Raw genomic sequence first — 12,426 nt, forward strand, 5'->3', positions numbered from 1 at the left:
TTGTCTCTGTGTGTATGCTATTGTGTCCTCCTCGTGGAAATATTCAACAAAATCCAAGAATGTGAGTCAAAATTGCGTTTAATCTGTGCACATGTAATGATCCCGAATGCAAAAGAATGCATAGGCTTTGTAGCCTCTTTCATATTGATGAAAACTGTCCTTCTTATCAAGCTTCTTCTTAACGATATCGTTGGTTATTGACTAAATTCTATGTCAGTGTGAAAGATTTCTCGCAACCTTCGTGTCTTCTTGTCGTCGATATATCAGTCATCTGACTAAAGCTTGTATATTGCTAAAAGCGCACTCTTCGTAAATGTATTCGTAACCTGGAACACTTGGCCAGAGGCCTTTTAATAATAATAACTGGGCGTTTACGTCGCGAGACCATTGAGATTCAAGGGCCTTTTGTGATTACACATCCTTTATGCTCACCATATTGAAATGATTGTCATGAATGAGATTGGATGTCGACCATGAAATCACTTCTTCCGTCCGCTATATTGTTGTTCCTTTCAGACATCCAGATTACATATTGTTGCAAGTTTTCGCACACAAAAAAGTGAGAATGTTCTAATGTCAACACCAGATTACTAGGATGAAAAATGCCTTAAGGCAGTGCATCACCACCGACGCTCTATGGGAATCCCCATACATTTTTTGCCTCCCCTAGCGCCGCGAAAATTTGGTTGATCTCCGTGCAACTGCTTTTAAATGGAAGAGGATGCGTAGATGTAGTGCATGATCGAAGCAGATTTTGCGTTTTAGACGCAGGATTTTTTATATCGTCGTCGAAAGGTTTGAGAAAAGATATATTTCGAGGTTCCGCTCGCTTACAAAGTAGAGCCGCCCGAAATGGAAAATCTGGCTCGATCACGCTTTAGAAAAACATATCAAGAACCAATACCAACAAAAAAAAGCATCTGTGTTAAGCCGTTGACTCGGCACACGAGTTTTTGTCAGGTATGGTCATCCGTGGAGTACGCCGCTTCAGAATGGGCAGCGCAGTGCTGCCATCTCTCATCGAGTGTGTGGTCACAAGCAACAATAATTTGACCGCTGGAAATGATATTCCGCTGCACGTGGCCGGAAGACGACGAGGCCGACGTTGACCATGACGCGGGAGCACGAGCACGGGCAGCGTAGCCCAGCCCCAAATTTTGTTTATTGTTTGTTCAACGATGCTCATTTTCTCGGGGGAACAGTAGATTAAACTTATTTGTCTTGGAATTCCCAGTCGCAGCCACAGAAATGTGGAAGGATCATGCTTGTAAAAAAATAGTGGTTAGGTTATACAGTGAAATCTTTTCTTTTACACTGGATGCCGGAAACCTGGCAGCGCTTTTAGCACTCATCCAGTAGGATGTCAACGGGAAGGGCGGTCTGTTGTTTCATGTGACAACTTTACAATAGTTATTTGAACCGCACTGGGTATCCCCTCGTCCCACGACGTGGTTAGGAGCGCGGATCAAGTGCGGTCCCCTAGAGTCTAAGCATTTGAAATTTCGGGCGGCGGATGGAGCTGGTTGGGACAGATTTCAGACACGTCCATATCGTTTACTGCACAATAAGGTGCGACGAACAATTTGATGGGTACTGGTGCATATATGCTTCGGCTGAGAAAAGTTATTCAGGATCGAAGTTGAATCAGAATGGAAGCTGAAATAGAATCGGTGCACTTGGGACCCAGGTCGAAGTACGATAAATAAATGGTTAGAAATATTGTCGTTACGACGTCATGAGCGAGCACTGGGATGGCAGAAGCGTCAAAAACTGGCGGCACGGCAAACCCACCGTGCCGTCTTCCTCACACTGTTACACAATGAGGGCGTCAGGGCGGACACTGATGAACCTGAGCATATGATGCCAGTAAAACCTTAGTGGTACCTCAGAAAGTTATACATGTGTAGTTATTCGCACGATGAAGCAAAGATTATAACACCTGGATGCCTCCGCCTCGTGTGCGCTATGAAACCATTAGTTTTTCTAGGGGACCTTTGCTGCATTATGGATACATGAAAACACATGTGCAATTATTTGTGCAATTTGACGTCGCTTTGACAGCAGCGAAGTGCGTATTTCAGACGACTAAATGTTTTGGGCTTTAGCTACATGTCAATATTTTGAGTTTCAGCTACATGTCAAGATGGTGAGATTTAGTTACAGGTCAGTATTGTGAGCTTTAGTTACATGTCAATGTTTTGGGCTTTAGTTACATGTCAACGTTTTGGCCTTCAGTTACATGTCAATATTTTGGGTTTTAGTTACATGTCGATATTGTGGGATTTAGTTACATGTCAGTATTGTGGGCTTTAGTTACATGTCAATGTTTTGGCCTTTAGTTACATGTCAATATTGTGGGCTTTAGTTACGCCTGTCTTCACTAATGCATCTGTTCAGTAGCTTCAAGGCGCTCGGAATCTATCACCCAGTCAGTTGCGCACTTGCGGACATGGAAGTCGTTTCTGAACGCAGAAAAGGACTGCGCAGTGAACCAACACTGCAGTGCAAAATGTGCACACTAAAGGGTGTGGCTGACACTGAGGTTCCACCAAGCATCGGACAAGACCATATGGACGTGAACACCGCTGTAGTTTTGGGAGTCCTCTCTAGTGGAACGACATATTGAATCGATGCTCAGTTATGTGCCGCACTAAACATGTCGTGTATGGTGACCGGAACATTCGCGAAATATCAGGACCAACTGGCGGACGGTAGCAAGCGTACAGGACAGAGTCACGTACCGGAACTGAGGAAGTGCGGTCTGTGGAAGTGCGCACATGTCTACTGGTACCAGATCCACGGCCAACTCCACGTATAACCAACCGGCAGTACTGCCTGTTCGTTGTAGGTACTGCACGACGCCTTTCGGAAGGGGAAAGGGTGGTGTACCTTGCGCGAATTTATAACGACTACCTCCTTCCAGAGCCTGTTGACCCTCGCTATCCTCGAAGCATGCGAATTAGAGTTCCCGATTGTAGAAGGAAGCACGCTAAGCCAGAAGAATTGTAATCAGTGTGCCGTGTGCCTTTTGCCAATCGAGACAAGGTCATGTGATGTCGGCAGCCTCGACGAGGACGAGAAAGAAAGCTAGAGCGGATTTCTGGAAGTTCCTGCGCGGATAGGCAAGATAACACTCACAATGGCAATTTGTTATGAAATGCTCTCACTCCGAGATCCACGAGGTGAAGGTCACTCCCAGACGATTGGGACATCAGAGACCCAGTTCACGGAATGCTGATCTGTACTTGGGCGAAGTCTGGGGCCGTGGTTAGTGACGACCAGGATGAGCCAACAGACCCGAATTATGTACTCGACTAAACTGGAAACCTCCATTCGCACTTTACGTTCCAAGCAGCTGTATGGTCCACGCACACACATTTTTCTCCTCTACCCTGCTTTTCTTCCCTTTTCTTCTTCTCTTTTGCCTTTCTCGTCCTCCTCCACTGATGTCCAAGGATATGGGAAACGCCATGCAGCCTCTTTGCAGTTTTATTGCATTTCCGTTGACTGTGCAAGTAAATGAACCGTTTTGCACCACCACAACGTGCTCTGAAATTTCTAAGCCCAGGGTGACAGGAAATAAAGAAAACAGGTTGCGGTTTCGTTTCGCAATTTCCGCGTAATGTCGGTAGGCTATAACATGTCGACACCAACCTGTCTCAACCGCGTCGTGTCCAACCTAGGTTTTTGTGTTACGAGAGATTTCGTCTATTATATGCGCAAGCATTGCAGAAATCACACGAAACGACTAGTGACTAACCCTTCGCCCGACAACAACACAGCAGGGAACAGCAACAGCTCAACGAAGAAGTTCAGGAGACAGCTGGACAGCCTGTGCGCATTCAAAAGCCGCGCCACTAATGAGGCTCGTGCACATGACGTCACGCGCAGCCTTTGAGCGCCTTTGAGCCGCGTGACTCGGGAAAACATGTGGATGCGTCACATGCGTCTTACTGCGGGCCGAATGAGGTAACAGCATGTGTTTTTCCAATATCACGCATACCGCAACAACTCACGACATGCCCTCCTACTGTAACGCCGGTGCGGCAATATGTTTTCCCGAGTCACATGACTAAACGTGACATCACTGCACAACCCTCATTGTTCCGTTTGGCTGAGCGCGATATGCGTGTTTACAGTATTGGACTTGGCATGGGTGAGCACGAGCGGTCATATGTTGGCACAAGATTTCGCTTAACCCGTCGCGCGCCAAGAGAAAACAAAAATAACACAGAAAGAAGACGTTACATCAGCGGTACTGCATTTACAAGCAAGCGCCAAAATGTTGTGAAGCGGTGACTGCGCGAACCGTTTCGCTCGCTGCGCCATCCCTCGACTGTAGACGACGAAGTGCCGTCTATCATTCGCCGCCTTAAAGGGAGGATCGGCAACGGTTGTGCCCAAAATTAAGTGAAGGTTGGTTTCAGCAGAGACCACCCACAGATGCTGACAGCAGCCTCCGTTTCCAATAAACGTGCGCGCATAATTTATGAACAGCAAAAACGATAGAGCGAAACCGAAACTATGAGAGCAGGCGGTGGCATCGGAATCGACGAGCGCTTCGCCGTGACGTCAGTCGCGAGATTCGTCTGCCGTGATTCCCATGTGTTGTATTGCATTGAAGACGCAAGGAAGCAAGTTACGCTTAACGTGCAATCATGGAAACCGACTCCGCATCACAATACAGCTTCACGGGACTTGAGCCCGATTCAGGCGTGTATTCTGATGAGGAGAATGACTTGACGGTCACCATAAACCACAACGACTCGCCGTTTTCGACGGACCCTGTACCAGTGCGCGCGTCCCTTGAAACCGAGACCTCGGACCCATACACTGAAGAATGTCGAACTCAAAGTAACGAATGGTGAGTTTCAAATAGCGTGTCGCACGTTCTTATATATTTGCCACGGGTGCACGCGTAACATGAAACATGTTGCAGGTGCACGTGCGGTCGGTGCCACCCGCAGGAAACCAACGAATTCGTTTGCTGCAGAGAGCTCGACGCGGGGACAGTATGTGATGACGAGTGCGTGGACTGCATAACGGTGCACGACCTCTTCCAACTCATGTGCTTGCACAGGAGGCAGCTTCAGGTGCGCAGCCGGTTCCTACGGAACGAGCGTCCGTTTTACATGGAACGCTGCTCTAGTGGCGACACCAACAGGTATTTAGCCTTACCTTTGACCTGGTAATGTCCACGTCCTGAAGTGACTTTGCACGTTGATCATGTCCTGCAGGGGCGGCGGAACGTGCTGAGCGCGCGGGCTCAGGACTGTGGTCGGCGCCCCCCATCCTCCTCAATCCCCTTACACTGGTATCGTGAACAGTTCAACTGTTCAAAGTGAACAGTTGTGCCTGCCTAGTTTATGTCAAATACTTGTGAATGCAAGATTCTTGTTTTGGATTTTTCTGTAACTTATTCAAACTTCATTTGGTTTCAGACATGAAGCTTTATTTTTAAATTGTTTTTGTATCTTCTTGCATTTTAAGTCCAAGGTGTAGCTTACAGTCCTGTTTATTATATATACTGGTTTCGTCAACTTCACATTTATAGTGCCCTGATATTTTATTTTTCTAAAGTCAAAATGAATTTGTAATCTTGTTGTGAGTGGAGCTGAATCTTGAGACATATGATTGGGGGTTCTGTACCTTTAAACACAGTATAGCGACTACACCCCTGTTAGTCAGGCTGTATCTCCTGTGGGAACAAGTTTAGCTGTCCTTACCCCCTCTTCCGCTACCATTGATGTCCTGTCCACAACAGCACCTGCGGGCTGAAGTTTGCAGATTTACAATATGTACTTTTAATGGGACACAGCTCCGATAGGTCTATACTAGCCCTCGAACGGCAACTGAAGCGAAGATTCCGAGCTCACAATCTGAATATGTGTATTACTTTACAACCTGAATATATGTGTGTTACTTTTGCCTTTCTGAGCACACCCTGTGCATGTCGGACCACCATTGCTTCCCGCTTTTGGCTATCGTGGCAAATGGGTCACTGGTGATCATGGAATCCGGCACACACAGGCAGCAACAATAAAATTTAAAGGAACATTCTTTGGTTACCAGGACTTCACTGTGCTCACAGCATTGCTCTGTCGGAGCTCAATGTATTTTTTGCAACCTTTTGCAGGGCCCTGCGCTACACAGCGTACCGGGAATTTGTGGTTTTAGTGCACGGCAGAGGACTGGGTGCTGGACAGCGACGAAGAATACCCGGATGTGCGCTTAGGCGAATAAGATAGGCATTCCTGTCTGCTACGTACACGCATTTCGGATGGAATTAGCCTGTTGGACTGATTTGGCTCTGCCCGTGCATGCGCAATGTGAAGTGCTACTTTGTAGTATTGTGTGTTACGTGTTAGGCTTCTGCGAGCATACTAGGCTTGGTGCAATACATTTATTTCTGGTTGGTAAGTTACCTTCCAAAGATGTGTACAAAGTAGTCCCACGTCAACAACGAAATTTTTGTTGTACCCCTTCCAGTGATTCATAACATGCACAGCTTCAAGAAGAGCTAACCATACCAGCACAATGTGAGTGAATCATTATTGAGGAAGATTTTAGCCACCCAAGCTCCATTTCGTGAATATTTATGGAATGAAGAGAATTTATGGAATTCATAGATGGAGAAGTTACCCGTCAAAAAGAACTTGATTGAATATCACATATTATGGCATAAAATGCCATGGAAAATATATGGACATGAGTGAAAAGTGAATTAAAAGTAACTTGGAACATAGCTTAAGATACTTTGGTAAAGTTACCCGAAAAAGAAATGAGTTCCTCTGAAAGTTATCCTGGCACAAAAGCACTGAATTAAGTTACCGAGTTACCAAAAAATGGAACTTAGTTACAGTAACAAGTTACCTCGAGCTCTGGTACCATTGATGCGGTCTCAACCAACAGTTTTGTCCAAATCAATGATTGTTCACCAAAGGCAGCTAACGTGGCTGTAATCTTGCTCAAGAACGAGACCTGGTCACCCCGACTGATATTACTAGCTCCGCTTAAAGCTGTACACTCTATGAAAGAAAGAGCATGATCTGCATCTTCTCTGGGGTAAGGCTTTTTCGCTGAGAGCAATGTTTGAAAAGGTAATAACTGGAGAGTGGACGTTTAGGCTCGTAAAATATGCACCGTCTACCCTCCACGTGCAGACAGTCTGATTTGGAGATATTTTGCCTGTACTCCAGCAAGGGACTGGTCACCTGGGGAAGAAATAAATGACAACATGGAGAAAATTTGTTGACAAGTTCTTTTCTAGGGAAATATTTCAGGGGACCTCCCTTGACACTGCCTTCTGGCTATGCTAATCTCTGCGACTTACTGTGTGCTTGCAATGCTGCTGTTTCTGAAGCGGGAATGATGCACAGCTGTAGCATCCTGCAGAGTTGGCTTAATGCCGTATGTGCCGCACAATGACGGCTTGGTTGTGGTTGTATTGGCCAACGTAGCTTCTTTGTAGGAAGGCCACTGCTCCAAACATTTGAAGAGCTCGGTGAACAGCCTATAATGTAGCCTGTAATGTCCGTGTTGTTACAATGAGCCAAATATAAAAATGCAACATGATAGTTGCACAAACCGTATGAGCCGCACTCCTTCAGTGGAACCCCCCCCCCTCCGCTTTGCTTGCTTAGATGGTTTCAAGGTGCACCTGTCCGAGCCATCGTCATTCTTCAAAACAATACGCTCATCATTGAAATTATAATGGAAAGCCGCGATGCGTATCCTGGCAACCAACAACGGTAAATTCAGCAACTATTCCATCATGCAGCTCAATATGTTATCGCACACATTCACTGTCTATTCACCACTACAGCAGTATGTTATCAGACACCTACCTTGCCATCATGCCATCATAGGAGAATGCCGTGGATTTGGGGGCAAAATGAATGAGGAGGCTATGGAAAGCCTCCAGACCATATGTTTGTTCCCGTGGTGACACTTGTGGAAGGTCAGCTGTCAATGATTTCGCCATAATCATCTCCCGCAACTTGCAGAAATTTTCAGAACCTACGAAGTAGAACCTCCAGGGTTATACTGGACGACCTGCAGCAGCAGCTATTCACTGGTAATTCTTAATACAATGGGACAACAACAAAGGGTTAATCATCTTCCTCAACTTTCCCGAGACAACAAAGGCTCAGGTAGATCTGGTACATTTGTCTTGCCTGTGACTAGCATTGAACTCAAATTTGAAGGAACATGCCTATGGAAATGTTACTATGGAAATGGAAATGATTTAAATTACAACGGTCTAGTTTCGGTTAATTCATGTTTTTTCGCTACTGACGCAAGCTCCGCTTGGCAGAGCAGCGGCGCTGAATCAATGGGGAAGTGTCCTTGTAGACTGGCCTGCAAACTTTTTTAAGAACTGTTGAGCCCAAAGTATGGGGGTGCTCATAGACTCGACAAAATACCAAAAATGAAAAAAAAATCACATTTTAAAGCAAAATTCTTTGTGTGCTTTGCATAACCACCTACTGGTGGCACAAGGACAATATAGTACAGGGTGTGTGCAGAAAAACGTGACCCGCATTTTTTACATGTAACTCGTTGTCTACTTAGCCGAGGAACTTCCAGTGGCGCACGACGGCGTATTTATGCGTGCGAAAGCTACAAAAAAATCCTGGAAGCCATACTCAGAGTAAAAAAATAAACAGAGCGCGAAAACATGCGCTTCCATGCATTAGAATAGGGCGGTCATGACAGTGCATGGTAGTGCATTTCGGTCTCAGGAGAGTTATGTGCAGGCACCGCTAGGGGTACTGGCGATGAGCATCCATGTGGGACATCGTTTCGATTTATGCACTGATAGCTCCCCTAGCGATACTTGAACACAACTCTCCTACGTGCACCATGTTGCCCTTTCACATACACCCTGTTGTCCACTATGTTGCCCTATTCTGATGCACGGAAGCCGACGTTTTCGTCGTTCTGTTTATTTTATAAGCTGAGTATGGCTTCCACAATTTTTCTGCAGATTTCGCACGCATAAATGCACCATCGTGCGCCACCGGAAGTTCGTTAGTTCGGTAGGCAACAAGCTACGTGCCTAAATGCGGGTCACGTTTTTCTGAACACACCCTGTATATAAGTATATTTTAAGTTTTTGGTTACGTTCTGATAATTCAAGCGAAACGTGCTGGACGCTTCGAGTTTGAATTAACGAGTCTACTGCATACATGAACAGAGTAGATGGCCGCATGCACGATGTTATGTCTCTGGGCTTACCTTCTTGCAGCCAAAGTCTCTCACCAAGATCGCCGTGAAAGCAGGCTGGGTGAAGAGGGTTTGGGTGGACGTGGATGTTGGCCACATGCCTCATGAGGGATGTCCACTTTGCGAGGATAACGTCACCATTTTCGTCACTGGTTGTAGCGCACCAATAGAGGTGGCGTACCACAGACTGGCACCACAGGCCAAGCTCCTTGCAACGCTTCTGTTTCGCAGCCTCACAAATTTTCTTCTTAATCGCTAAGCAGAATGCATAATAAAATGTTAGCAGATTTTATCCTCTCAGGCTGTACTTTCAGACGAGACAGCCTAGGGCTAAACGGAAGTACACATTCAAAACAATGCGTTACATTGCTTCTGCACAACGGAACACATGCTGATGTTCATATTTACCTTTCGCTAAATGCCAGGCGTCAAATATGTGCTTAATTTGTACATACTTGTGTTTTAAAAAGGCTTTTACACCCGTATGCGTATCGGTGATTAGCATGTCGATCTCCAACCCCTTGCTGATCAAGTAAGCTAGAGCTTCCTCAAGGCCCTTCTTTTCCATGTTGTTGCTACTGCCCACCACAGTTGACTGAAAGCTGAAAGCAAATTGACAAGTTGTTGCATCTGTGGGAAATGATTGAAACTAGCCAGCACAATTACCGTGACAAGCTCAAAGTGAACTATCTTGTTGGTGGGGCCTCCATTAGTGTTTAAGTTCCAATTAAAGCACAGTGACCGGGAGAATCGCATCTTGCGTCTCCAGCAACACCAACTGCTTATCCTTCAGCTCTCCAAGCACCGTGGCCTGCTCATTTTCCCATACCTGAAACATGGCTCTGTTACTTATATGTATGTGGTGGCCTTTTTCTTAACACGTCGCTGTACAATTTATCCTTGCAAATCAGTCAAGACTGCAGCATACCGTGCACTGCGGTTCCAACACAAGTCAGGAATGTTTATCAATTTGTGGTCATTCACAGCAGCAGTTGGTCATTGGTTCATGGGTGGTTCCAGATCATGCATTCTGGACTTTTGGGGCCAACAATTTTTGCAGTGGGTTATTCATGCAAAGGTACTCAACTTACTGTTTGTATGGCTGGAAACAGGTAGCAACGCTGCATTTTGAAATACCGCGTGCGTTTGATTGATGCAAGTCGAAGGAACTGGAGCATCCGCAGTACCTTTGCCTGACTCAAGCCAGCAAACAAAATGGCAGCACTCATTCAAATGTTCCCTAGAGGCTTCTTTCCTATGACCTGCTGGCTAGACCAAAGTCTGCTGTGCCCGCCTGTGCATGTGACCTAGGAGCTGGAGAAGAGAAGATTCTGCCACCATGAACATGTTCTCTCTGATGCCTTGGCTTTCCTGAACACCTTCGAACCTAGGTTAATATGAATAAAGTGCCGTATACAGCATGTGAAGCATACCCATCACTTTCCCTTGTACTGCCTGAAGCATGTTCGATGCTCCCGCAATCCTGGAGCTGTCAGATAGGAGCAATGCTGTTTCAGTTTGGAAACACCTTTCACCAGAGGTTAGAAGAACTGAGCCGTAACAGAAACCACATAAAAACGTTATTTCATGCTGAGGAAAACTTACACACACTGGCTTAACGTAACAATGAAAAAAAATTGTTTCAAAGTTAGTTCGTGCTGCACATGAACTCATCTGATAGGTAGCTGGATAGAATGGTGTAGCCTATGTAATATTAAATAGAATATAACTAAACAATCACTGTGCATATTTTCCTTTTTTATGTTTTCCCCTGAATTGATATTTCATTTCATTTATTAATCCCAAGGGCCCAGAGGGCACTACATGGGAGAGTGGCAGAGGTGGCAACGAAGAAAGCATATAAATACAATAGAAAACAGGCAATAAAAAGTACATAGACTGCAACATGTCAGAATATAACTGAACAAGCGAACAAACATAACAGAATAAACGAACGAAAAATGTGCGAATTAATGCAGTAATCGATATGTGACGTAAAGAATGAACATTATAACGAAACAAATGTGGACAATGAACTGCGGAAGCGATAGGGTGGAAGATGAGAGATGACATCGGTGGGGAGGTTATTCCAATCAACGCATGTCTTGGGAAAGAATGAGTTAGAAAACGCCGTCGTTCTGCAGCGGAAACGTGATACCTTGAGATGGTGGTCAATGCGTGGAGAGATGGAGTGAGCTGGTGTGATGTAGGGAAACGAAAGAATGTCTGAGAGAATGATAGAGCTTGTGGAAAAGGCAAAGCCTCGAAATGTATCGACGGGTTGATAAAGGTGGTAGGTCAAGACGAAGCTTTAGCTGGGAAATGCTAGCGGTAGTGGAGTAATTGTTAGTGATAAACCGAGCGGCACGGTTTTGTACCTTTTCCAATTCATTAGATAAGTACGCGACAGAGGGGTCCCAGATAGCAGCAGCATATCCTAACTGTGGTCGAACGAGGGTAAGATAGGAAAGGCGTTTTACTTGGGGGGAGGCAAGGCGAAGATTCCGTCGTAGATAGCCAAGCGTACGGTTCGCCTTTGCGGCAATGGTGGAGACGTGCGTGTTCCAAGAAAGATTAGATTGAAGTACGACACCAATATATTTGTATGAAGAGCTTGACGGGATGCTAGTATTATTGATGCTGTACGAACATGAAAACTTAGGAATGCGACGACAAAACGTGATGTGACAACACTTGTCGTTGTTAAGAGGCATGAGCCATTCCTTGCACCACTGGTCCACCAGGCTGAGATCATCTTGGAGTGTTATTGTGTCTGCCGCGGTTGTGATTTTTCTGTACAAGACGCAGTCGTCGGCGAACAGTCTTATGTGGGAGGAAAGGCGGTCAGGGAGGTCGTTGATGTATATCATAAATACGAGAGGTCCGAGGACGGAACCTTGCGGGATGCCAGAGACTACGGGGGTAAGTGCGGAACAACAGTCATTGACCTGGACAAACTGAGAACGTAAAGCAAGGAATTGGCGGATCCACGATAGGGTGAGGTCGTCAATGTTAAAACGACGGAGTTTTAGTAACAGACGGTTGTGGGGAACACGGTCGAAGGCCTTTGAAAAATCTAAGAAGATGGTATCGGTTTGATAGCGACTGTCGAGGTTATCGTGGAGGTCATGAACGAACTGAGCTAGCTGGGTTTCGCATGAGTAACCCTTTCCAAAGCCGTGTTGCCGATGGAAAAGA

General features: G+C 45.7%; 2 protein-coding genes across 2 annotated transcripts; one reads left to right on the forward strand and one right to left on the reverse strand.

Annotated features, from left to right (window-relative positions):
• The first annotated feature begins 4,658 nt into the window (after window positions 1-4,658).
• Window positions 4,659-6,248, forward strand: LOC135393336 (uncharacterized). The gene is made up of 3 exons (XM_064623808.1): window positions 4,659-4,864; window positions 4,940-5,164; window positions 6,137-6,248. Exons 1-3 carry the CDS (start codon window positions 4,659-4,661, stop codon window positions 6,246-6,248), a joined length of 543 nt encoding a protein of 180 aa, XP_064479878.1.
• Window positions 6,249-6,650: 402 nt separating this feature from the next.
• On the reverse strand, window positions 6,651-10,196 carry LOC135375129 (uncharacterized). The gene is made up of 7 exons (XM_064607848.1): window positions 9,895-10,196; window positions 9,684-9,830; window positions 9,241-9,483; window positions 7,848-8,019; window positions 7,589-7,735; window positions 7,334-7,525; window positions 6,651-7,214 (listed from the first exon to the last, which is right to left on the reverse strand). The coding sequence occupies exons 3-7, from the start codon at window positions 9,332-9,334 to the stop codon at window positions 7,211-7,213; spliced, it is 609 nt and encodes a 202-aa protein (XP_064463918.1). The 5' UTR covers window positions 9,335-9,483; window positions 9,684-9,830; window positions 9,895-10,196; the 3' UTR covers window positions 6,651-7,210.
• Window positions 10,197-12,426: the final 2,230 nt, after the last annotated feature.

The sequence above is a fragment of the Ornithodoros turicata genome, chromosome 1 (assembly GCF_037126465.1).
Source record: "Ornithodoros turicata isolate Travis chromosome 1, ASM3712646v1, whole genome shotgun sequence".
NCBI lineage: Eukaryota > Metazoa > Arthropoda > Arachnida > Ixodida > Argasidae > Ornithodoros > Ornithodoros turicata.